The sequence below is a fragment of the Mustela putorius genome, unplaced genomic scaffold (genome assembly GCF_011764305.1).
Source record: "Mustela putorius furo isolate JIRA1106 unplaced genomic scaffold, ASM1176430v1.1 tig00000174_pilon_pilon_pilon, whole genome shotgun sequence".
In the NCBI taxonomy this organism is placed as follows: Eukaryota; Metazoa; Chordata; class Mammalia; order Carnivora; family Mustelidae; genus Mustela; species Mustela putorius.
The window spans coordinates 31,575,931-31,603,196 of NW_025421304.1; the positions used below are offsets into that span (position 1 = coordinate 31,575,931).

Below are 27,266 nucleotides of genomic sequence, written 5' to 3' on the forward strand. Positions count from 1 at the left end.
TTTGGTCACCAAGTCTGTTCACACATGGACAGGGGGAGAGGGCAAGGAGATTTAGGGACCCACTTTGTCACCTTTATTTTTTAGTTTTTTTGTTTAAGTAGGTTCCATGCCCAGTGTGGAGCGCAACATAGGGCTTGAACTCATGAACCTGAGATCAAGACCTGAGCTGAGATCAAGGGTTGGACTCTCAACTAACTAAGCCATCCAGGCACCCGCTTTGTCACTTTTGAATCTTTGCATGCTCTCAGGGAGTTTGGCTTCCTGGAGGGATGTAAAGTATCAGTCAAAGTAGGCAGAGATGAGCTCAATATAGTACATTTAGTGCCCCACATGCACAGACACTCCTGCAGAGACGCCCCCACCACCCATGTACACATTTGTGCCTTGAGAAATACTAAGCTTTCTTCTCCCTTCACTTTCCAGTGGAAAGTTTTTACATCTGTCAGAAACATTGTAGGACTATTATATATATATAATATATATAATATTATATATGCCAATGTTATATATATTATATATATATGTGTTTTATATATATATATATATATATATGCGTGTTTATATATGTTAAACCATAAATGATTTTATGCTACAGACCAAATTAAATTTCCCATTTATCTGGTATACTTCAGTGAATCTCAGTTTTTCTGGCCTCAGGACTCCTTTACTCTATTAAACATTATCAAGGGACTCAAAAAAGCTTTTGTTTATGTGGGTTATATCTGTTGATAGTTACCGTATTAGAAATTAAAACTGAGACTATCTGAAAACATATATTTATTCATTTTTAAATAATAAACCCATTTATGTTAATATAAGTATGATTTTTTCATGAAAATGGCTATGTTTTTCAAAATACAACAGTTAGTGAGAAGAATGGCATTATTTTACAGTTTGACAAACCTCTTTAATATCTGGCTTAGTAGAAGGAGCTAGATTCTCCTATTTGCTTCTCATTGATCTGCCGCAATATTGTCTGTCATGCAACCTCTAGAACGTTCCATTGAATACTCACGAGAAAATGAGAGTGAAAAAGTCAACTAACATCTTAGTATTATGATGAAAGTAGTTTTGACCTCATGAACTTCTGAAAAGGTCATAGGGGTCCCAGGGGTCACCTGACCACACTCTGAGAACTGCGAATATACTGAGTGCGCCTGTCCCTGGTCCATATAGGTGATATCGATGAAGAAGCACAGGTTTAGAGTGTGGTACCTGGCGCCATGCTGTCGGGGACTGAATCCAGTTCTTCCAGTATTCATGGGAGGACCACGAACAAGTTACAAGTTTCCTTGCCTGTACAATAGGTGCAATGGCTCTACATCTCCCTGGGTCATCCTGGGAATTAGCAGAATTGTGTAAAGGTTTAAATTGTGCCCAAAGCAAGTAACAGTTTAACAAATATTAGCTGCTTTCATTTTTAGGCTTGTATTTCTATCTAAGAACCTCTTATACATCTTTAAGACCATCTACATAGGCAGGTTTGAGTGACGTATTTTTTGCCAAGATTTTTGGCTCTACCCCTTCTCTAGTATGTCATCACCAGGTATTGAAAGTCCTTAAGCTCAGACTCCCAAAAATACTAATACCAGGGTCTTCCCCAGATGGGCCACCTCCACCCTGGGTGTGCCAAGGACACAGTGGTGACCATGAAGTCAGATGTGCCCATCAATCTGAAGAAGATGGGGATCAAGTGTAAGCTGTCCAGGATCACGTTTCCACTCCCTGCAGAGCAGGTCCCTGACTGGGATGACCGCATGCGCACGGTCAAGTGGGTGGATGTGCTCAGAAACCCACCCACGACTTTGACTACAAAACGAAAGGTGAGTAAGGACATCAGGCACAGATCTGACCAGGCCTGCCAGGGCTGGGGGCCTGCTGCTCTCTACTTCAGTATCTCATCATTGCCTTCCAACCAAAAAAGAAAAAAAATGTTTCCCATTCTACTTGACCTTGATTTCAGAAGTGACAACTGAACTTGCTTGCCCACCCCACACAGCTTGATCTGTCCAGCTTCGGTTTCAGTCTGGATGCCTCACGCAGCAAGTCCCCCCCCACCTTTTTCAACAGCACGGGGCCTCACCTTTCGGTCAGTTTCTCTTTCCCTCGGGTGTCCAAAATTAGATTAGACTCTTTGGTTCATGACAGAATCTCATCTGTGATCCAAGCATGCCTCTCTTTTAATCAGTCCTTGGTTGGTTTCTTTTGCCTAGTAGAATAAACAGAGATGAACTCACAGCAACACAGGAAGTAGAACACGGAATATGCATGTGCTTCTCAGCCATTCCTTCCCCCTCCACCCCTCTTAGATGTAATCACCATCCTGAATCTCGTTTACTTATTCCCTTGATTTTTGGGGGTTTTTTTTGTTGTTGTTCTTTTTTAACCTATGCATTCTTTTTTTTTTTTTTAAGATTTTATTATTTGACAGAGACGTAGCAAGAGAGGGAACACAAGCAGGGGAAGTGGGAGAGGGAGAAGCAGGCTTCCCCTGAGTAGAAAGCCCGATGCGGGACCCTGGGATCATGACCTGAGCCAAAGGCAGACACTTAACAACTGAGCCACCCAGGCATTCTAAAAGGCATACTGTTTAGTTGTAGTTTTTCACTTTAGTTTTTTAAAAAGGTTAGATTGCATGTGATCTGTATTGTCACATGTGGCTATCGTGCACCCAATTTCACTGCTCTATAAAATTCCGTTGTTATCATTCATTCATTCTTTTGAAAATTATTTGTGATTCTGCTATCATGCACAGTGTTTCTATAAACAAGTGGTGTTCATTTGTAAAAGTTTATATTGTAAAAGTTTATATTCCTAGAAGTGGAATTGCCAAGCCATCGGATATGTGAATTTCAGCTTTCCAAGGCAATGCCCAAATGTTTTCCAAAATGGCTGTACCAGTATATACTCTTACTGGCAAAGGGATCTCACTGATCTGCATTTTCTCCACAACTTGGCTTTGCCACACCTCTCGCTTTTTGTCATGTATGTGAATGAGAAATGGTCTCATTTGGGGGCTACTTTGCATTTCCATAATCCCTGATAAAGTTGAATATGTCTTCATATGATTATTGTCCATAATAGTTGTCTCATATAAATGTCTTTTACCTATTTTTCTATTAGCTGCTTATCCTTAATATGAGTCATTTTATTTTTTATAAACTCTACTATTCCTTCCTACTATTTGTCTGCAAACGTCTTCACCAAATTTAAAGCTTTTTACTTTTTTTGATGTATCTTTTGATGAACAAAAAATATTCTTAAGTTTAATATAGTCACATCTATTAATCTCATTTTCTATATTTATTATTTTTGTGTCTTATTTTTAAAGCCCTTCCCTACCAGGGAAGAAAAAAATATGCTTTTTTTTTTTAAGGTTTAAGAACTTTGCTGTTTATATTTAAGCCCTTGGCCCACATGGACTTTATGTATGGTGTGAGGCAAGGATCCAATTTCATAGTTTTCTATCTAGATAACTAACCTGGCCAAATCCTCTTTTTGTTTAGCCCTTCTGTTTCCTAGCGATCTGCCATGACTCCCTTGTCATCTAAACTTCATACATACCCAGCATGCTTCTTATCTTAGTATTCTGCTTCATGGTTGATTTGTCTATCCCTTTGCCAGTTTTATCCTGCCTCAACCTCTATAGCTTCACAGCCAGCCTTGTTGTCTGGAAGGGAAGTCCCTTTTCCATACTGTTTTGTTTTGAAGAGTTTTAGTTATTCTTGGTCCTTTATTTTTCTATCCAATTTTGGAATCCACTAAATAAGTACTATGGAAACATGAATGGAAGCTTGATTGGAATTGGATTGCATCCATAAGTCAGTTTAGGAAGAATTAACAATTTTACAATATTAATTTCTCCCTTTTATTAACAGATTTTATCTCTTTAGTTAGATCTTTAAGATTTTTTTTTTTTTTACTACACTTCAGGTTCTTTAATAGTGTTAGGACTCTTCAGGCTTTTGGTTTGTTCTTGAGTCAATGTTATTAAATTATTTTTCTAGGAATTTTCCCTTTGACTAAATTTTCATATGTATTTTAATTATATTATTTATAATATTTTCTATCATTTTTTTAAATCTGTAAGGTTGATGGTGATGTCTTCCTTTTCATTTTTGATATTGGTTATTTGTACTTATTTTTTTTTTTTATCAATCTCACTGAAGACTTTTTAAGTCATTCCAAATAAATAAATTTTGGTCCTCTCTGTTTTCAATCTATTCTTGATTTCATTAATATCTCTGCCTATCTTTATGACTTCCTTTCTTCTGCCTTCTTCTGAGTCCATCTAACCAAAAAACCTCATGTCTTTGCAATCCTACTACTCCCAGTAATTTGTTTCCTTCCCCATTTAGGAGTCATTTAGGTTTGCCTGAATCATTTATTCTGGAACTTGAGTTTGTGTGTTGGTGCTCATTTGCACGGGTAAAATATAGTACCATGCTTCCCCACAGCACTTTATTCCTGTGGGTTAACTGGTTCCATCTTTGTTACAGGTGATAGAGACAGACCCCGAGCCCGCCCACTCTGTTGTAGAAGAGAACTATCGAGAACTGCATCTTCAGATCAGTGCCAATGTGAATTTCGCTTCGTATGCATGCCACACAAGCAACGTGCACTTTAAAGAAACGCTGGTTTACCAGACCCGAGTGTTTGAGTGAGTCTCTGAGAGCCCCCACCTTCACAGGGACACTCTTTCATTCCATCATCTGCCCACTCCTTCACCACACATTCTTCAGCTTCTCTGACAGCACATACCAGGCAACAGAGCCGCTTCACACTCACCAGAGTAACTCTGCAGGTGCAGTGAAACCTTCAGACCCACAAAGCTATGGAAGTTCCCACTTGAAGTCAAGATATAGGCCAGGAAACACAGCCTGCCGGCGGCGGGGGCAGCATCCTGCCATCAGGTCCCCAGTAGGGACCATCCTGGCAGTAGCAGTCCACACCACCAACCAGGAACAGCTCTTTTCTCCCCAACTCCAGGTCACAGTTCAGACAATATCCACACTGATGCCAATGGGTCCATCTCAGCTTAGAAGCCCCACAACCTAGAGAAGGCAACACTCCTCATAACCATTCCATAGGTACAGCTTCTAGGATCCCCGTGGGGGACATGCCCAGTTACAAGAATCACTACACTAAGAAAACCCCAAAGCTATATCTTCCCCCCAGGGAACCATAATTCCCTCCAGACCAGAGGCAATTTACCAATCAGGCATCATTTTTACTATAAACAGGGTTGCCTAATAATGCGACTGGTATTTCTCCTTTATCGTGTTTCCAGGGAAACAGAGCTAGAAATTTCACTTGTAGCCAGAATTGTCCTCAGAAGGAAAAAGAGTTATGTGAACTCATTCACGGGAATACAGGATGTCGTGGGCCCCCATCTTAAGGAGCTCATGGTGGGTGGGGGGAGGATGGGTGAAAATAGGTGAATTGATATTTGTGGTGTTGTGTGTGTGCTGGAGAGTACCTAAAACAGCCTGAGATGTGGGGACAATCAGGAAGCAGAGAGCTCATCAGGGAAGGCGCCCCAGATGAAGCGGTGCCCCGCTGAATTGCGGAAGATGAGCAGGAGGTAGCCAGGTGAAGAAGTAAGTGAGGAAGGAAAGGGCCTTCTAGACAGAGAGAACAGCACATATAAGGACAGACTATTCTTTAAGAATTAGAAGCACAAAAATGTGAACCACTGATCTGTTTCAACTTTGTAAGAATTAGTAATTAACTTCTTCCAGTCATTTTGCATTGATTACACTTTACATGTTCTCCCCAATTTTTATAGAAGCAAAAGGGATAAGGCAGGAGACAGGACCTCCTGCTGATACCTATTTCTCCTAAAGTAGGGGTTGGCAAATGACCCATGGACCAAATCCAGCCAGCTGCCTCTCATTGTAAATAAAGTTACTTCTGGCCAGGGCCATGCCCATCAGTTTATGCCCATTGTCTTTGGCTGCTTCTACACTGCAACAGCAAAGTGAGTAGTTGCTACAAAGACCTATGGTACACAAAGCCAAAAAAAAAAAAAAAAAAGTGCTATCTTGCCCTTTGTTTAAAAAAAAAAAAAAAGCCAATCCCAATCTAAACCAAGAACTCTTTTTAATCAGAAGTATTCTGTACCACCAAGATTTCTCCACTTTATAAAATTTTCTTTGAGATAATGACCAGTGCTCATACTTGTACACAATAAACACAAACCCCTGAGGTCCAAGCACTTGACTTTGGGTGTACCTGCATGGTCTACCTGGGTTGGAAAATAGAAACCTAATTCTTACACCCTAGCGCACCCCACTCGTAAACTCTCAACTCCTACCACTTCCCTAAAACTAGGATAGCACTGTGTTTCTTTCTCTAGGACAATCATTTTCTTGTGAAAGACCTCATCCTTTGCTGGGATTGTGATCAGTTTAAATGTGATTCCAGAAAAAAGATTCTATCTCCTGTTCTTGTCTTAGATGCAGGGAAACTTGAGGCAAGAAAGGGCTCCACTAATTCAGAATTTGAGACAAGTCTCGGCCAGTGAAGGAATCTCAGGTAGGGGTAAAGAAGCCTCTGACCACAGGGACATTGTTTCCAGTGGGAGATGCTTCAGGAAGGGAGGGACTATGAAATTTGCACCTAAAGGAGATACTGTCGTGGGAAACACATTTTGATTCCTCTCTCATGGAAATGTTTCAGGATTACAGCAATGTATGCAGAGAGCTCATTGTGTAGGGTACTTACTGGCGGTGTTCCAGATGATTTTCAGTACTAAACATTTGGATAGTTTTACTTTTAATAGCTATGCATATATTTTACATGTTTTAGAAGAAAATGTAACTAGCATAGCAAATGCATGATGCTGGATAAAATGCTTAAAACTTGCCTTTTGAAAAAATGTTTAAGAAACACAGTGATGACTTAAAGAAAGAAGTTAAGTAACAGTATAGATGATGGGTGGACAGAAAAAAATCGCTGACAGCACATTTCTCAAATCTATTTTCTGATCTATCTGCAGGTTTGAACTGGTTAATTCAGGAAGTGTGCAGCTGGAATTCAACTGGGTCTCAGAAGAGACTACAAAGACTGTCAGTTTTGCAATGCCAGATAACCAAGGTAAACACAATGACAGGCAAAACCCAGGGCTTGAACTGAGTCCCCAGTTAATAGAAGAACCTTGTTCATGGAGCAGTGAGCACTGCCCCTACAGCTCCCTGCCCCCCAGTAGCCAAGAAGCAGCAGAGAAAACGTCTCATGGTGTCTGCAGAACAAAAAGGGTCTGAGAAACTCAAGAGCTGACCTCTGTCCTCCTGGAACCTGAACCCTGGCCATCCACCAGGCCACCACCCTGACCACAGAGCCCTGGGAATCTTGTTTTTCAGGCCTTAGCCTCTTGGAAGATTACAGACCCTTGCTGAAGCTATGAAAGGTTTCCCCAAGAAAGTACACACCCCTACCCAACGTGATACGTATAAAGTCCTCAGAAAAGGGCTCAACACTTGGTGGACAGATACTCATTACTGTTGTTGCTTGCAGTTTTGGAGATTCACAGACCTTTTGAATGGGCCCCCAGGTTGTAAACCCCTTTTTTTAAAACAATGATTCTCCAAAAATTAGGTTCACAGCCCATTATTCTTGAGGCAGAATACCTAGAGACATCTCTTTGACTCACCCCCTTGAGCCAAAAGGAAACAGCTTAGAAATCTTGTAGAATTAATAGAAGTATTTTCAGGAGTCTCCTATCTATGAGAGATGTAAGCCAATTTCTTACCCCCAGTGCCCAAGATTAAGTATACCTGCTAGAAGAGGTGAGCCCACAGACCCCACAGAGGCTCCCTCTGGACCTGTGAGTGGGCTGCCTCTACCTGCTCTCTCACTGCAAACGCGGAACATCACTGGCTGTCTCTGTTTGCCCCCAGGTTCCTCTCAAAAAGACCAGCTTAGCCAGGGCACGCTGCACACGGTCAGCACCCTGGACAGTGCCACCGAGCACTGGAATGACGTTTCCCTCCCACCCTTCTCTGTGGAGCCCTCCTCAGGCACTGTGCCTGCAGGCAAGACTCAGAAGCTCAAAGTGAAATTCTCCCCGCTGGAGGTTGGAGACTTCGAGGGCCATCTTTTCTGCCAGTAAGGAGAAGTGCTCCCCAGAACAAAGTTTGGCATCTCCTGGCCTCTCTTTTGTCCCACCACTACCACTATTCTTTCCAGCCTTGGGCCCCTCCACAGCATCCTAATGGTCATATTTCCTTTTTTGGAAGATTCAAAGGGGCCAGGCCTTGGAATATACAGAGAATTGGGTCTTTTGTATCACTCATCAACACTCTCTAGACTCTTTCTCCTGTCCCCTGCCAGCCACATACAGGATTACACTGAGCAACAGAATGGTTGACAGATGGGTTCCAGTCCTTGGGCATGCACGAACTTAGGAAAACCTTCTTGTATATTTTCTGAGACTTGGTTTCCTCATGTAGAAAGCAAACAGCAATACCCACCTTGTACTATCGCCATGAACCTTAAATAAGTCAGTTCAAGTGAAGACTTAGCAGAGAACTTGGCACACAATCATCCCATACACATACCTGGTGGTGTTGGAGGTGTGGACCTGACACATGTCGGTAAGGAATAGAAGGGTCCACACCCAGTTCCAGAAAAGCCAATCTATAACTTCTAGCACTGAAAGCTCCTGATAGGCTAACCACTCCCAGGAAAGCTCCATGCAGAACACCCACCTTACAGAGGACTGTATGAACCCCAGCATGGGGTAGACAGACCTACGTGGGCCATGAGCGCCTTGTGGAGCCCCACAATCCACCACAGGGGCCCTCCCCCCACATCTTGGCTGCCTGGACTTGGTGTTGGGACTAAGTCTGATCACATCCACCTCACCTTCTCCAAGGCACTCAGGATACTCTTCTAGGATTTTTCTGTCCATGTTCATACCCCAGTAGGTGCCTATGAGAGGACCCAGAGGGTAAGACACTACTCGGTTTACAGCAGGGAGATTTTGTTACCACTATTGGAGAGATGACCTGAGGCTGTACTTTGATGCAGAAAAGGAGCCAGAATTCAGCCCCTCCTCCTCAGCGCATTCACACGTCCATCCACTCAACAGTTAATGAGTCAGCACCTACCACGTATAACGCACTGTTCAGGGACTGAGATTGTGTCATTGACCAGGACAGTCTCTGCTTTCTTGGAGCTCACATTCTGGTGGACATAATAATTCATTTCCAACTCTGAAAGCAACAGCTGATTTAAAAACAAGTAAGAATAACTTTATCCTCTCAGGATTCCCAACTTGCCGCCCGGGGAGCAAGGTCCAGTCCTAACAACAAAAGGGCGGAGCATCTTGCCCTTCTGCCACTTTGACCTGAAACACTCGGACTACATCAGCGGTCATCGGCGCAACCCAGACCTCCGAGGGCCTGGTGGTGGGGCTCTGGACCCCAACACCCGGGTGATTGAGTTCACCAGTGTGGGCATAGGAGGGAAGAGTCTTCGGTGAGTTGCTTAGGTTTGCATCAGTCAAGTTCCTATCACTGTCCTTCTAAAGAATGGGGAGGAAGAATTCAGGGAAGTCAGGGAGACTAAATCCTAAAAGCAGGCTTGAACTACTGGGGTTGGACTTCAGAAAACTGCTCTAGTAAGGAAGCTGGATTTGGTCTCCTTAGTATCAACACTGGGGAAAGTTTGGAAGACCTAACACAGAATCCCTGACCACCCCCTTAACCACAGAGGATCAGCGGGACAGAAGCACCCTGGGCGTCATTTTTACTCCAAAGTCCAGTTTGCTAGCCATAGTCTGGAGCTCCAGCTGAGATGCAGTTTTCATTTCTATGTTAATGAAGTGCCCAGATATGTTCTACTTCCCAGATAGGGAGGCCTGTGCTAGAGAAGATCATGAGAAAGTTTGTCTTATTCCTCAACTCCCCTGTGTGAGCCTCTGTGATCAATTCTTCCTCCTCGGCCAGGACTTTTACAATCCTGAACCCCACTAACACCACCTACACCTTCTGCTGGATCTCCGAAGAAACTGAAAGTCTCCAGAACCCTCCAGCCTTCACATGCCTTACAGAGAAGGGCCTCATCCACCCAGAAAAGAAAGCTGAGGTGTGTATGTGAATGAAGACCATCTGATGAAAGACCTTTCTATCTATCTCTCTCTCTCTCTCTCTCTGTCTGGATAGCAAGTGTGCTGTAGACCATAGGTAGAGTGAGGGAGCACAGCCTGAGGGTGCATGAATCAATAAGCATTTCTTGAGTGGCATAGACAGGAGGCCGTCCTCATGAACAAGACATACCTGCACTCCCTTGGTTGGCCATGGAGAAATGGAGAGTTCTAGCATTTGCAGTTTTTAAAACTGAAACTAGTAAAGCAGAGAAGGGGATCTGGGCACTGTGGCTGGAGACTCTAGGACCCATAGAGAAACAAGAAGGCTTGTTTTTTCCCCCAAGGGACTGACAGTGGTAAAAGTATACAGGTGTGTTTTTACTTGGTCAGGCCAAAGGGCAAAACAGAAAAGTGAGTCCTGTCCCACAGCTCAGTCCTCATGTTCACGCAGTGGTGTGGGGACTGGAGTGTGGGGTCAGACCTCGGGAAGCATGAATTCATTGGCCAAAACAGAATGATAGACCCCATATCCTATAAATTCCACAGAGGATCTCAGGCAGAAATAGATCCATGAAACAGAAATGATGAATTCAAATGCCTTCGGGCAGGTCCCACAAATGAATGGAGCAGGCCCAGGGGACGATGGATGACAAGGAATGCTGAGCCCACCCCTGGCTGGCTGCTGTGCTTCTCTGTCAGGTGACCACACACAGACAAGTGGCCCAGGGCTGCCGATTTTCCTGAACTTTTTGGGAAAAGCCAAAATTTCGTATTTCTCTCAGATTCTCTCTGTTTTTACATGCCAGACAAAGACATGGTACGAAATATGGTGGTCCAGCCACCAGAGGCTGTGGAGGCTGTGGGGAGGGGGTTGACCCCCTCAGAAGGACCTGTAGGCAGGGTCCAAACAGACATTGATATTTCTGGAAGAGCCACACTTACATGCCTTCACAGAGACAGCAGAACGGGGAGGGGGAGGACCTGATAATGTCAGCCATCATAACCCCAGCACCAGGAAGCCTCCAAGGGCATGTGGAACAAGCAAACAGAAACACCTTTTACTCCTCTGTTCCCAACTGTCTTCTTAGATTACCTTCCAGTTCACACCTTCCCATCTGGACATCACAGAAGCCTTCTGGACTTTCTTAATCCCCGAACACAACATCACCGTCCCTTTCCTACTGGTGGGCAAAGCCACCGATCCTCTCATCAATCTGGACAAGTCACACCTCAACTTCAGTTGTCTCCTCATTGGTAAGCCTTTCCCATTGGTTTATGTGTGAGTTGGTGGGACCTGTGAGGGCTGACCCAGCAATGAGTGCCAGGAGCCGACTGGGGTGGCAAACTTGTCCTGGTGCCCATCAGACGTTCTCTGTCACTGTTCACAAAGCCAAGAAATATTTATTTCTCCATCCAACTTCCACCAGGTATCTTCTAAATCCACACGCTAATAGCCTATGAGAATTCAGGAGCCTTGCTGCGGATGCTGCTTGTTAGGTTCCTTGAAGGCCTGGACTGACTGTGTCCATTTCCCGAGCCCCGTGTCATCCCGGTCTTACTGGCACGTGCCTCTGGAGGATGTCCTGCACTTGTTGGCCTCTCAGTCTGCGCCGCAGCGATCACATTTCTCTGCCATCCTTTCATGCATTTATTCAGCTCAACAAATATTACTGAGCCCTTGTATGACCCAGGCACGGCTCTGTGAGCTGAGAATGCCGTGGCTACAGCGAAAGTCCCCACCCTCCCGGCGGTTATAGTCTAGTAATAGAAAGCAGAGCAGCAAGGGATGCCTGCGGGGCTCAGTCAGTTAAGCACCTGCCTTCGGCTCAGGTCATGATCTCAGGTCCTGGGATCGAGTTCCGCGTTGGGCTTCTTGCTCAGTGAGGAGCCTGCTTCTCCCTCTGCGTGCCTCTCCCCCTGCTTGTGTGCTCTTTCTCACTCTCTTTCTCCCCACCCCCTCTGGTTCTCTCTGACAAATAAATAAATAACATCTTAAAAAAAAATAAAGAAAAGAAAGCAGACTACTAAAAAAGAAAAAAGAATAATATATAGCATGTCAGAAGTTAATCGCCTATTCCAGTAGGTGGTGGGAAAGTGACATTTGATCAGAGACCTGAAGGAAATAAAGGAAGTGATCATCAGGTCCCTTATCACATGGATGCAGTGTGTGTGTGTGTGTGTGTCTGTAAAATACAACTAAAGGAGAGGATTTTTAGTAACTCATTAGATTTTTATATTTAGAAAAATAATATACTTCATAATAAGACAATAAGTCTATTATATAAGGAAAATTTATTTTATCTCCACCTATCCTTTCCATCAAAGGAAGCCCATGTTAACAGCTTATTGTGTAATATTTCCATACATTTCTTATACTGATACATAGAAGTATGTGGGAGGAGACTGTGATGTTCCAGAAGGTTTCGAACAAATAAATGGGCAGTAGAGCATAAGAATAATTACAGTCCTCTTTTTTAAAAAAGATTTTATTTATTTATTTGACAGACAGAGATCACAAGTAGGCAGAGAAGCAGGCAGAGAGAGAGGAGGAAGCAGGCTCCCCGCGGAATAGAGAGCCTGATGCGGGGCTCGATCCCCAAACCCCGGGATCATGACCTGAGACAGAGGCTTTAACCCGCTGAGCCACCCAGGCGCCCCAATAACAGTACTCTTGACTATACAGAACAGATGGATGGCTCCCAGAGGGGAGGGGTAGAGGAATGGTGAAGAAACAGGTGATGGGGACTAAGGAGTGCTCTTGTTCTGATGAGCACCGGGTGGGGTATGGAAGTGGTGAATCACTATATGACACACCTGAGTCTGGCAGAACACTGTTAACTAACTGGAATTAAAATTAAATTAAATAAATAGAAACAGCAACAGCAAGGCGAACAGAATTTAATCTGGGAATGCAAAGGTGGTGCATTTCAATATAATGAATATATCAACAGATTAAAGAACAACCAGGTGATCATCTGAATATACACTAAAAAGTCATTGCATAAATTCTTAACAAAAATTCTAATTGTAAGATAGGAAGGAATAGAGGGGGAAACTTCAATAGAGAAGACTATCCAGGGGCACCCGGGTGGCTCAGTCAGTTAAGCATCTGACTCTTGATTTCAGCTTAGATCACGATCTCAGGGTCACGAGATGGGGCTTTGGGCTGAGAGTGGAGCCTGCTTGGGATTCTCTCTCTCCCTCTGCCCCTCCCCCCACCCCTGCGCACACATTCGCTCACACTCACCCTCCCTCCCTCTCTTCCTCTTCCTCAAAAAAAGAAGACTAACCAAAATCAAGAGGCAGATATTATACTGTGATTAAACACTGGAACCACTTCAGTTAAAAATCAGGAATTAGGCAAGGATGCTCATTATCATCATTATTATTGAATATTCTCTTTGTGATTTTAGTTAGCAAATACAATAAAACAGGAAAATTCAAGAATTGGCATAAACATTAAGGAAAAAGAGACAAAACTATCTCATTTGCTGTTGCCGGTGACTTCTTACATAGAAAACCTCCAGAGGCTCTAGAGAAAAGCAAAACAAACCACTAGAATCAACAAGATAATTTAGTAAGCGGCTGGATGCAAGACAATTATGTAAAAATCAATAGTTTCTCTTTCTTTTAGCAATAAGCACCCAGAAACAGAAAAAAAAAATCCATTCAATATTGACAAAACCTATATAATATCTAAGGATAAGTGTAAATGAAAAGCATAGGACTTATATGAAGAAAACTATAAAATCTTATTAAAATGCCCTCAAACAAGATGTGAACATTTACTAATTCTCTCAAGATTAAATACAAATTTAATCAAGTTCCAATTAGAATTCCAACTGGTGTTGCCAGATAAAATACAGGATGCTTAGTCACATTTAAATTTCAGATAACAGTGAGTAATTTTTTAGTGTAAGTATGTCAATACAAGTATGTGTCATACAATATTTGGGACATACTTATACTAAAAAAATATTTCCTAAATCTGGCAGCCTTAATCCCAAAAGGATTAAGGGCAGAGGGAGAATTAGATAAAATGATTCTAAAGTATATGTAAAAAAAAAATGCTTTATAATAGTCAAGGAAAGTAAGAAAAAGCAAAATAGTTACAGAAGACCCTGCAGGACTCTCACAACATACCTGAGCTCTGATTCAAAAGAGTGTAATGCAGAGACTATCTACAAATAAATGGGCCTTCCAGGGAGGGTGAAGCCCTCATTACCAAAAGCAGGAAGGCATTAGTTCCAAAGGAACAAAGAGAGAAAATGACGTCATCAGAATCACCTCAGACAGCTGCGACCAAGGCAGAGGGGCCACCCAGCAGGAGCAGGAAATTGATGGAATAAAGTTCTAGAAGGAGAAATCTCACCAGGGGAAACAGGTCCCTTGTAGAGCAGAAGGAAGGAAGGGAGGTAGTCAAAGACTGAGGAGCTTGGGAGAAGAGAGAAAAAAAGTTGAAAAGTTTTTTTCTGTGAAGGCTTCCTCTTGCTTGAGGAGCAGTATCTGCTTGATGAGGGAGCAGGAGGCTGGCTGAGGACAAAGCAAGAGCTGGCGCCTTGCACCCCCCCCTTTCATCCGCTCCCCTCCATAGGTGTAGCATTCCTCAGGCACCCCTGACTGCCATAAAATGATAAATAGTTAACTTGCTGAGATCGCAATCCTGCAAACCAGGAGTCTCCCTTGGTTTGCAAATGTCCTTGAGATTACAACAAAGAAGTTACCTTATCAATAGCCCAATTTCCAAAGACACAGAACTCAGTTCCTCAAGCCTAATGTCACCCTCCCCTCCATAAAAACCGAAGGAGGCGGAGGTAGAAGGAAAAGTAAATAAAGTTAAATTTCTTCTAAACCTAAATCTCATTAACAAGGATGCTTGATAGCAGGAATGTAACATTCCACCAGACTTCCAATTGTCTTTACTTGATAGTAACCAAGCCTTCAATATCCTGATAGTATTCTTTGCCCCAATAGCCCTTCTGAACACCCCTTTGTCCTCACCTACCCAACTCCTGTGTATATAACCAACCACCCCTCACAACCCGGGGCAGCAGCAGCTCTTCCTGCCCACGGGTCCTGTCCCCGTGCTTTAATAAACCACCATTTTGCACCAATGACGTCTTAAGAATTCTTTCTTTAGTCGTCGGCTCCGAACCTCCTCACCCCACCGAACCTGACTTAGGTTCTGGGACTTCATCATGCTGAATGCTTCAGGAGCAGGCGTGAGGCCTTCACTCAGGGCTGGTGTTTCTCCCACAGGCAGAGAAGCCAGGGAGACCGTGCACATCATCAACAAGGAGGAGCAGGGCTTCTCTTTTGCCTTCCAGGACAACTCCCGGTACTCCGAAGGCTTCAGCAACAGCCTGGTCATATGTCCCATGGAAGGTTGGATCCCACCACTGTCCAGGTAAAGAAAAAGTTCCCCCACAACTGCACACCCCCACTACAGCAAGGGTTCTAGACCTGCTAGCCGGGCGAATCCATTTCCCCCAGAGCGCCCTGTATCACATCTCTCCCAACTCTCACATTTATATGAACAACCCTACCCCTGTCCTCCTCATTTTCCGTTGTTCATTTTCCTGATGGATTGTAGAGCACTGAGAACTTTAAGACCTTCTTCTCAATATTTTTCTCTCATGTTTATATTCTTTTCCTTTTTTTCTGTTATATTTGTGAATTCATAGAGCACTGTTCAGCCACGACTGGCAAATCTTCACAACTCGTCGTAATTTGGAATGACGGTGCCTTTTCCTCATAGAGCAAGTGCTAACGCATCAGGCTCATATTCTTTAGCAGGTTATACCAGGCTGGCCTTGGCAGCTAATCTGCTGTCTTCTTCCCCAACCAGGTTCCCGGTTGATATTTTCTTCACACCAAAGCAGGAGGGAGATGTGAACTTTAATTTGATCTGCAATGTGAAAAAGAAAGCTCACCCTCTGACTCTAAATGTCAAGGCTGAGGGATACACTATGAATGCAGAGGTCAGGTGCAAGGACAGGACGGGCTTGATCACTCTCCTGACTCCCAAAGAGACGAACATTATCAACTTCTATGAGGTAAGAGCGTGAGAGAGCCTCGATTATTCTCTCTCACCTCTCCCTCTCTCTCTCTTTCTCTGGTTCCACACTGGCTGGGAAAGGAAGTGCAAGGGAATGTTAGCCGTAGCTCTCTGTTTCATATGTCAGGGAGACCAGAAGAACGGCACATGCCAGAAGCATCTCCACCCTCAGAAAGCATATAGTTTTGATGTGAAACTTATTTTATCTTCCAGGGGGTGGAGAGATGGTAGGGCAGGGAATAATACTTGATTTCAACATACAGGAAGGATGTTTGTCCACCAAGCATTGTCTAAAAATTAAATTGCCTTCTTACACTTCAGGTATGAGCACCCCCCCCCATCATTTAGTAGCTCTCGGTGGAATATCTGACTACATTAAGCCCATGATACTCAGCTCACTAACATCATCTGTCATCCCTACCTCCCAAATGATACTTTTCCCCAACATCTTACATATCCTAACCCCAGAGAAGGGAGCCATGATTTGCATTCCATCAACATACTACTCTGTTCTCTATCACTCAGGTAGAGTTGAACGAATGTGTTCAGTGTGAACTCAGCTTTATCAACACTGGAAAATTCAACTTCAGCTTCCAGGCAGAGCTATCTGGCCCCAAATCCCTATTGCAATACTTGGAATTTTCCCCCATCGATGGCATTGTGGATGTGGGCCAGACTTCACATGCCTCCGTGTCTTTCCAGCCATTTAAGAAGTGTGTCTTGAAAGGCCTGGAACTCAGAATCAAGGTGAGACCATTTACCATCGTCTGACCCTGAAAGCATTCCCAGCACTCTTTCTTGAGAGAGTAATTCTCCTGCATGTTCCTTGTCTTCTCCACCCTTCCAGAAGCTCCTGGAGAGTGGTCGTGTTGGAAACAGTCTCACAATCTCTAGTATAAAGGGTTCATCCACAGTTGAGGTGCCCAGTGAATAAGTGTCCATTGCAAAGCAGTGGACCCTCCATGCACTGCAATCCTATGCAGCTATTAAAACGAATAAGGGATATGGGTGGCCAGTGCAGAGGAAGTAAGAGAGACAAAATATGTATAGCATTTTCCAAGATACGTCACTGAATGAAAAACCAAGGATTCATGATGCCCGCAGGAATGGCAGAGAAGGACCCCTGGAGAGCTGCTCTCCCGTGGTGATGAGAGCACTGGCAAAAACTAGCAAAAGCAATTTTTTCAGAACTCTTGAAGTTAACCAAAGGCTAGCAAGAATCCTAGGATCATTTATTCAAGAAAAATGGCTTAATTGTGTGTATATGCCTCATTTTCTTTATTCACCTGTCGATGAACGTTCAGGTTGTTTGCACATCTTGACTACTATGACTAGTGCTACACTGAATGTGAGAGTGTTAACACCTCTTCAAGATCTTGACTTCAATTCTTCTGGGTACTAAAGCCAAACAATGACACCACAAGAAAAAAAAACTATGGGCCAATATCCCTAATGAATATAGGTAGAACAATCCTCAACACAATACTAGTAAATCAAATCCAACAATACACTGAAAAGATCATACACTACAACCAAGTGGGACTTACCTCTCAGATGCCAGGATGGTTCAATATACAAAGACCAGTTAATGTGATATCTGACATTAACAGAATAAGGGATAAAAATCACATGATCATCTCAATAGAAGTGGCAAAAAGCATTTGACAAAATTCATGATAAAAATTCTCGACAAGGGGTGCCTGGGTGGCTCAGTGGGTTAAAGCCTCTGCCTTCGGCTCAGGTCATGATCCCAGGGTCCTAGGATCGAGCCCCATGTGGCGGGGGGCTCTGCTCAGCGGGTAGCCTGCTTCCCCTCCTCTCTCTCTGCCTGCCTCTCTGCCTACTTGTAATCTCTGTCTGTCAAATAAATAAAATCTTTAAAAAAAATTTTCTCGACAAACTAGGATTAGAAAGAAAGTACCCCCAACATAATAAGGATCATATATGAAAATCTCACAGCTAACCTCATGCTCATTAGTGAAAAGCTAAAAGCTTTTCCTTTAAGATCAGGACCAAGGCAAGGATGCCCACTCTCACCACTTCTGGAAGGCCTAGGCAGAGCGATTAGACAAGAAGAAGAGAAAATCTATCCAAATTGGAAAGGAAGAGGTAACATTGTCCCTGCGTGCAGACAACATGATCTTATATATAGAAAACCCAAAATATTCCATTAAAAAATCTGTTAGAATTGGGGCTTCTGTGCGGCTCAGTTGGTTAAGCCTCTGCCTTCAGCTCAGGTCATGATCCTGGGGTCCTGGGATCAAGCTCCACATCAGGCTCCCTGCTCTTTGGGCAGTCTGCTTCTCCCTCTCTCTCTGCCTGCTGCACCCCTGCCCCATGCTCTCTCTATAAAACAAATATATAAAATCTTTAAATTAAAAAATCTATTAGATTTAATAAAATAATTCAGTACAGTTGCAGAACACAAAGTCAACAAACAAAAATCAGTTGCTTTCCTATACACTAACAAGAAACTATCTGAAAAGAAAATTAGAAAAATAATCTCATTTACAGTATCACAGAAAAGGATTCAATTCTCAGGAATAAACTAAGGTGGTGAAAAACTTATATACTGAAAACTACAAACACTGATGAAAGAAATTAAAGACACAGACAAATGGAAAGACATCCTGTGTTCATGAGTGGAAAGCCTTAATATTGTTAAAATTTCCATGCTACCCAAAGCCATCTATAGATTCAGTGCCATCCCTATCAAAATCCCAGTGGCACAAATACAGGAAAATAATTCTATGAGTCATATGAAGCCACGAAAGACCACAAATAGCCAATCAATCCTGAGAAAGAAGAACAAGGCTAGAGGCATCATTCATCCTGATTTCAAAATATGTTACAAAGCTACCATCATCAAAATAGCATAGTACAAGCATGGAGACAGACACATAGACCAATGGAACAGAATAGAGAGCCCCAGAAATAAATGCACACATATACTGCCAACCAATCTTTGACAAAGTTGCCAAGTACCCACCATGGGAAAGGAGAGCCTCTTTGGCAAATGGTGCTGGGAGAATTGGAGATCCATATGCAAAAGAATGAAACCTAGCCTTTTACACCATGCCCAGAAGTCAGCTGAAAATGGTTAAAGACTTAAACATAAGTCCTTAAACCATAAAGCTCCTAGAAGGCAACATCAGGGGAAAGTTTCATAAACTTGGTTTGGCAGTGACTTCACGGATAGGACGCTAAATGCACAGGCAACAAAAACAAAAATAAAAAGTAAGACTATCTCAAACTCAAAAGCTTCTACACAGCAAAAGCAAGAATTGACAGAGTGAAGAGACATGGTCTTTATTCATATCCTTACAGAAAATGTGACTGACAGGGAACCAGGGAGTATAACAATTGGAACCCAAGGTCAGCTGCTGGCCAGTCCATAATTTAAAGGGACATGGAGTCACAGTACAGTCTAAAAAAAAATTTTTTTTTTTCATTAGAAAAGAGTAAAATTCCTAGTTTGGAACTCAAGGGCAATGTTGCAGCCATCTTACCTGGGGAAGAGGCAGGCACCCCACCTCAGAAGGAGCCCATCACTTGGAGAAACTTCTTTTTCAGAACTTCCATGTCTTCCTGAAGAAACATGACACACACATCATAGTACCTTCCTGCTCTAACTGGCAGAAGAGTCGAAGATAGTCAATTTTAATCCTTTCTAGGCAATCAGTCACAAAATATAAAGACTTTAAAAGCCTTAAGCTGTTTTTCAGTTTATAAAGTTGCTTATGAAAACTTGTGCCAATGACTGTTATAATGCTTTTTCTAATGATATTTAGGATAAATAGTGGATATTTTGTTTTAAATAAATTTTCAGCTTCCAAATTTCATATTCTTAAGTTTCTGAAGAGCAAATTAAGTTCATGTCCCAGTAGGCACCTGTGCCATCTTACTGAGAACCCAAGGATGACCCATTCTGTTTCTATCTTCCACTCTTTCACCCATGACGCAGGGCGTTTTGACTTCCTTCATTCTTGTCCTTTCCTGGTTGCAAGGTGGCCATTCCCCCCTGTAGCCCTAGGTCTGCATTCAAAGTGCAAATAAGAGGGAAGAGCCTGAAGGCAAAACAAACAAAAAACCAACAACCAAGCAACCCAGGTCTCTCAGCAAGACCACCTCTGTATTCAAAATAGGACACCCTCTAGTCCTTTTCTGTTTATATCCAGACGACCAGAACTATGTCTGAGGACCACCCTTAGTGTCAAGGAAGGACAGAAACTCAAGTGTTTTCCCCCAGGCAGGCGCATTGGCAGCTAAGCAGGGTCCTGCCAATAGGGAACCCCTGGGAAGCAGATGGGGGACAGTAACCTGCAGTGTCCACCACACCCCTGCCTTCCGGCTGAATCCTCGCTGCCAGAGCCAATGCGGGGTCTGATTGCAACTGTCTCACTTTGCTTTCCTCAAGTAAACAAACTTCTAACCTGTGAATCAGATTCTCTGCCCATGGAGTCCTAGCTCCTGAATTTATTGTTTATTTTATTTTATTATTATTTTTTTTAAATCACCAACTGCTTTCCTCCTTCACCCGGGGACTCGAGGAGCCCTTTGCTCACATGTGCAATCCCGCTCTTCCTGCCATTGCCTCCCCACAGATCAGCCACGGCCCGACATATCTGTGCAGCCTCTCAGGCTGCGCTGTGAGCCCCGCTGTTCATTTCTCCTTCACCAGCTACAACTTTGGGACCTGCTTCATCTACCAAGCTGGGATGCCCCCATACAAACAAATCCTGGTTGTCACCAACAAGGAAGAAACGTCTATGAGGTAAGCGGTCTTCCTGGAGCTTCCAGATGAGTCTGTAGCTCCTCATGGGTCATACAGGTGAAGTGCTGTCGAAACAGAAAAAGATTTCGGGAAAGAGTCAAACACAGCTGGGCATGAATCCCGAGTCTCCTTTCCCCACCACTACTACTTGGGTAGCCATGAGCTGCTCTGCTGAAAATCTTGAAATGAGGAGGGCAGTGCCTGATGAGAGGTTCAGCGGCTTCCGTGTATTTTCCCCACATAATAGATGTGGAAACCAAGGTTTGAAGAGTTAAAAAGTGAATTTCTCAGGCCATTACTTCATAATGAATAACAGATCTATACTGAGCTTAAGTCTTCTGATTAAACTCTAGCCTCTCTGCACCATCGCAGTGTGGAATGTTCCAGTACAGGTTTCTGGGCCTTATTCCAGACCTATCGAAAAAGGATTTCTAGAGACTAGCCCAGAGACCTGTGTTTCCTCAAGGCTTCCTAGGTTAGTACTATGCAGTAGAACTTTCCTGGACGCTGGGACTGTTACATGTCTGTGCTTCCAATATGGCAACCTCCACGACTGCATGTGGCAGAGCACGTAAATTGTGCCTGGTGCAACTGAGGGACCAAATTTTTAGTTTGCTAAATTTTAATGCATTTGAATTTGAATTTGAATAGCCACAAAAGTCTAGTGGCTGCCAGCCACTAGAGAGCCACTAGGTAGATAGCATAGGCCCAAGTTTGAGCCCCAGCTCTTCCCTAGCTGTGCGACCTTGGGCACATGTTCTCACCTCTCCTCGCCTGAGATGGTGGATAATAATAGAGCCTCTCCTATGGGGCTCTCAGGAGGATTGAATTAGCCCCCAGAGAGAGCCCTAAGAGCAGTGCCTGGAACATAGGCGATGCTCCGTTATGGTTGTCTGCTGCGGCTGCTGCTGCTGGGATGCTGATGGTTATCATCCTGAAGGGGACCTTACGAGAGTGTCATGTGATTGGAAATGCTCATTAAAACTCTTATCTACCTGCACTCTTTCCTGCATGATTTAATTCAATCGGAAAGGCATTCAGTTACGTGTATTGGCCTAGCAGGACTCCTTCTCTAAATACCTGGAAGACAGACAAGGAAGTACTGAAATGGGGAGGTCTCGTGCTTTCCTACCCACAAGTGGACGTAGAGGGGACATGGTCTTCGAAGACGCCACATAATTGGGCAATTAGTGATAATGAGAACAGATCGCCTTTGTGGAGTGTTTCCTCCGTGCCCTGCTTAGTGACTGACTCAGTCACTCTATTCCATTTAATGCCCCTAACAGCCTTACGAGGTAGCTGTCACTGCCCCAGCTTTACAGATAAGGCAATAGAGGCTCAAAGGGCAAGTAACTTTTCTCAGGTCTCATGGCTGGTTAGTGGTTAAGAGCCCAGATCCAAACTCCTGTGTATCTGCCTCAGAACACACACTTCTCTCTTCTGTGCTTTGCCCCCCAGTTACTTAGGAAGCACTTCTCCTCCTCCTCCTCTTCCTCCTTCTCCATTTTTTCCTTACAGAGAGAGAGAGAGAGAGCGAGCACTCTCACAGGGTTGGGGTGGGGCGCGAGGGGCAGAAGGAGAGGGAGAGAGACTCTTGAGCAGGCTCCATGCCCAGCATAGAACCTGATGCAGGGCTAGATCTCAAGACCCTGAGATCATGATCTGAGCTGAATGAAGTTAAGAGGCAGACACTTGACCTACTTAGCCACCCAGGCACCCCAGGAAGTACTTCCTTCCTTTGCATGGAACAAAGGGCCATGGCACTTTTGAGTTTGAGGCCCAGTTCTGCCAGGATCTCTGGGTGTGATTTGGGGTAAGTAACTTGATTATGCCAGGGAGCCATGGCCTGGACCACTGCTAAGGTCCCTTCCAACGCTTAACTCCTCTGACTCCAGGGCAGAGGGCAGGAAATCCATCAGTACCCAGCTCAGAGAGAGAAGGGGACAGAATCAGTCTTTCTGGGGGACTTAAACATGTGTTCTGACCTCCAGGAGCACAGGCTGGTCCTGGAGATCCTCTTCCTTTGTAGACGAAATGGAAATATGAGCACCCTCTAACTTCCACACCTTCCTCCTGATTTTCTGCAGCTTAGACTGTCTGTATACCAATACCACATACCTCGAGGTGAACTTCCGCGTCGATGTGATAAAGCCAGGAAAGACACTGGAGATTCCAATCACCTTTTATCCTCGAGAAAGTATCCAATACCGAGAACTCATCCCCTTTGAAATCAATGGGCTCTCACAGCAAATAATTGAAATCAAAGGGAAAGGCACCGAAATGAAGGTAAGAAACCTTGATGAGATCCTCGGGCTTGGCACCCTCCTTTTTGCCTTCCTGCCACCTGTGCCCCCCTGAGCCCACTCTTCCTCCCCCTCTCCACCTGTCTGGCCCCCAAGCTCCTCTGTCAGAGGCCAGCCAGTCCCACTGAAGGGTGAACTGTCCAATCTGACTCTTCCTCAAACCAAACTTCAGTGAATCATAGGCTACGAGGAGTCACGGGCACCAGAGAAACATTCTCTTTCTTGGAGAAGTTTGAGACGATCAGATGCAGAATCCCATGCACGTCCTTCTCCTCTTACATCAGGGTGTGTTTTGTTTTCAGGTTGAATAGGCTAGATTTGTTTTGGATAGCAATTTATTTTGGCTGTGTGTGCAGATGTGCATTTCAGTTGTGGAACATCTTTTCTCAATGCCACATTGAGTAATGTTCTCTGCCAGACACAGATCCCAGGATTATGTTTGATTGAGGACATGGCTTCTAAGTGGGCGCCCCTAATGAAAGTCCTGTGCTAATCCCTTTCTCCCCAGTGTCTGGTAAACCTTTAAGGTGTCTGTTTGGTGAGCATATTTGCATTTTACTAGGACGTTCTGGAAGATGGAAGGCTTTCCCAGATGCTCAGAAATGCACGGGACATTTCTGCCACAGACAGAGAAGATGGGGGAGGGCTGGGAGGGAGGTGTCCCTGGCAGCTTTCCCATCAAGCTAGAGGAACCCCAGGACATGGCCTCCTGGTGTGTCTGCACCCAAGCTGGACGGGGCGGGGCGGGGGGAGGCCTCTTCTGCTCTCACCGCTCATTCAGTCACTCACTTACTCTGTACCCACGGTGTGTAGGTCCTTTGGGGGGAATCCCAAGGGGACCTCCAGGAGGACAGGCTGCTGCTAGGGACTCTCAGCTTTGGAGACCGAATGGAAATGGCTGGATATCAAGAAAGCTGAGGAGTAGGGGGTGTGCCCTTTAGGGACTGAGCAAATGACAGTGACCCGCGCAGGGTCTGCTGCAGAGTCCTGCGGGCCAGGCCCAGCCTGACCTTGGTCCATCCCGGCCAACACCAGGATCAGGGCCTTGTGAGGACTTGGAAGCGTGTCCACCGCCGCACCTCTGCAGCAGCCATTGTAGTCTGAATGCTGGGCTCCTGTCACTCCTCCAGGCTCTCCCTCCAGCCGCCTTCCAGCCTGTCTCCAGAGAGACGCAAGCCAGAGCACTCCCAAAACACGCGTCTGAGGGGGTCACCCCGTGTTGTCCTAGCTTCCCACTTCTCCCAGCACGAACCCACTCCCTGCCAGCCTGTCTTCTTAGGGCAGCCCTCATTCCCGGCCACAGGCCTTGACTGAGCCACTCCTTTGACTCATGGCCTTGCCACAGAGTGTCCCCCTGCCCCCAGGGTGCCCTCCAACCTCACACCCACCCTGACTCAAACTGTCTAGATCCTGCCCTTCCTTTAGCTCCCTGGTGCAGTGTAGACATGCCCTCTCAGGGACGCCTCCCCAGACCCCCCAGCCAGTTCAGCCTCTGAAGTGTGCTCTCAAGGTACCCCGAGCGTTGCCTCCACAACCCTTCACCCTGTTGTAATTGTGTAGTTGTGTAAGGAACCACTTAGGGGTTCCTCTATGCCCATGAATGTCCACTCCCCGTATGAAGACGGCGGGACACGGCGGGAGATGAAGCACCCCCGCCTCACCAGAGCAGATGGGTCACGCCGGTTACTCTTCTCCGTAACCGATGAGCCCCTCCATCCCTGCTCTCTTTCCTGTTCCGCAGATTTCAGTGCTAGATCCAGCCAACAGGATTGTGAAGTTAGGAGCTGTCCTGCCGGGACAGGTAGTGAAGAAAACGGTTTCCATCATGAACAACAGCCACACCCAGCTCACATTCAGCCTGTCGATCCTGTTCTCAGTTCCAGAACTCCAGGAACCCAAGGTTGGTGCTCAGGGCTCCCGGTGGGCCCCTCCCTCGTCCCGATGGTACGGATGACGGTGCTCGCCACGCTGACCACCCCCACTTCTCGCTCACCTGCAGTGTGCCCGGCCGTTCCAAGAGCTCCCCACGTGCCACCTCGGAGTGTCCTCCCAAAAGCAGTGTGGGGCCGGTGCTTTCTTTATTCTCACTTTACACAGAAGGACACCAAGGCTTAGAGAGGCTGCACACTTCAAAAGGGCAGCAAGTGAAAGAGAAAGGGACACGATTCAGTAGATCCGGATTCTCATGATCATATCTATCCTATAAAAGTCACAAAGAAAACCATTTTCCCCATAATCTCACACCCAGAAACAATCACTTGCCAATGACCGCCTTCTTGTCTTATGTCTACCCAGCGGAAAGACAGCGAGATCGAGCTCTGGTGTCTCTTCTCACAAGGGTTCTAGTCCCGTCATGAGGCTCCCACTCTCAAGACCTCATCTAAACCTAATTATTCCCTAGAGGCTGAACACCACTCACATGTGAATTTGGGGGGGGGGGTCACCATTCAGGCCGTAGCAAGGTCATATGACATAGACAGGTCTGGTGGAGTTTCCAGTCTTCAGGGGTCAGGGACCCAGAAATAATACCCGAAAAGCATAGAAACTGCAGAGACCAGATGTGAGTTGGGAAAGAGCAGCTCAGAGGACAGCTGGGGCTGTTGGGAGGCCTCACGATGGAGGGAGGCCTGCGCCAAGCTAGGGTGAGAAGCGAATGCAGCAGACAGGTTGGGGAGAGGTGCGCTCGCAGGCAAAGCTCCGTGTGCTCCGGAGACTCTGCTTCCGGACGTCCAGGTGGGAGGCGGTACAGCAGGAGACTGTAAGACTGTGAACCGTCTGCGGGTGGCCAGGAAAATGGGCTGGGGAGCTAACCAGAGCAAGAGAGCCGGTGGGTATCTCACCCCGTGGCCATGCTGCCATCCAGAGACAGGGTCGACTTGTTGCTTCCATTTCCTCATTCAGGGGCCGGGGCCCCTGACCTTTGGGCCAAGCCACTTTTGTCTCTTTCGGGGGTGAGTAACCTGTACTAGCTCAGTGGCCTTGGGCTTGGCCTTCAGTGTCACAGTGTTTGCAGAAATCGCAAAGATCGCGGTCCCGGTGCAGTTTCTAGCCCATCTCACCCCAGCCACCGCGGTTCTCCGCTCTGCACCCCAGGGGAGCACAAGCGCCAAAGGAGCCTCGGCTTCCTTAGAGCTGACTTTCATTCATTTCTGCCAAGACAGAGTGGGAAAGGGAGATGATAGGAATTGAAACAGCAGTTCCCAGACTCTAGAACGCGTGGGTCAGAGCACTTTTGATGATGTGAGTTCCAGGCTCTCCCAAAACTCAGTCGGCCTGGGGGAGAACCTGGGAATCTGCATCTGAAAGAGCACACCAGGGAGTGTGGTGCAGGGAACACAGGGAGTCCTCCCTGGAAAGACATCAGAGCATTGAGCGTTTTCCATGTCCTCTTATCGAACTCTTTCCTCCACCGGAGAGTAGGGGTCATGTGCTGCAAGGGGCTGGAAAGAGAATTAGCATTTGTGGAATGCCAATTACCATGCAGATGATCTGAATCTTCACATAGAGTAAGTCACAGAAAGCTCAAGTAACTTGCCAAAGATGACCCAGCCAGCGGGAGGGAGCAGAATGGGCTCTGACCCCTGGGCTGTCACAGCCCTAACAGCAAGACCCAGAAACGGATGCCTCGGATGCCCCCTGCCCTCAGCGGCTGAGTCTCACTGTGCTTCTGTCCAGGTCCTCACCCTGATACCCTTCCACAACATCACTCTGAAGCACAAAGAGGTCTGTAAGCTGGAAGTCATCTTTGCCCCGAAGAAGCGCATCCCTCCCTTCTCTGAGGAGGTGTTAATGGAGTGTATGGGGCTCCTGCGTCCCCTCTTCCTACTGAACGGCTGCTGCCAGGCCCTGGAGATCTCCCTGGACCAGGAGCATCTCCCCTTCGGGCCAGTCGTGTATCAGACACAAGCCACACGTCGCATCCTCATGTTGAACACGGGTGACGTCGGCGCAAGGTAGGAGAGCGGCGTGCCCACCCCGAGGCCAGCACAGCCCTGTGACACTGGCTATGCCCTCAGTCTGGACAGGACATCTGTGTTC

General features: G+C 45.5%; 1 protein-coding gene across 5 annotated transcripts in view; it reads left to right on the forward strand.

Moving 5' to 3' along the window:
• The window catches only part of HYDIN (HYDIN axonemal central pair apparatus protein), a 386,960-nt gene that overhangs the window by 336,667 nt on the left and 23,027 nt on the right, over positions 1 to 27,266 (forward strand). For all 5 annotated transcript variants that reach the window (XM_045076288.1, XM_045076287.1, XM_045076290.1 and 2 more), the window contains 14 exons: positions 1,605 to 1,823; positions 4,500 to 4,660; positions 7,001 to 7,098; positions 7,902 to 8,109; positions 9,271 to 9,483; positions 9,954 to 10,092; positions 11,182 to 11,347; positions 15,353 to 15,500; positions 15,942 to 16,149; positions 16,677 to 16,898; positions 20,756 to 20,925; positions 23,013 to 23,211; positions 24,970 to 25,128; positions 26,904 to 27,181. In XM_045076288.1, coding sequence (XP_044932223.1) covers positions 1,605 to 1,823; positions 4,500 to 4,660; positions 7,001 to 7,098; positions 7,902 to 8,109; positions 9,271 to 9,483; positions 9,954 to 10,092; positions 11,182 to 11,347; positions 15,353 to 15,500; positions 15,942 to 16,149; positions 16,677 to 16,898; positions 20,756 to 20,925; positions 23,013 to 23,211; positions 24,970 to 25,128; positions 26,904 to 27,181 — 2,588 coding nt within the window. The remainder of the gene's footprint in view (positions 1 to 1,604; positions 1,824 to 4,499; positions 4,661 to 7,000; positions 7,099 to 7,901; positions 8,110 to 9,270; positions 9,484 to 9,953; positions 10,093 to 11,181; positions 11,348 to 15,352; positions 15,501 to 15,941; positions 16,150 to 16,676; positions 16,899 to 20,755; positions 20,926 to 23,012; positions 23,212 to 24,969; positions 25,129 to 26,903; positions 27,182 to 27,266) is intronic.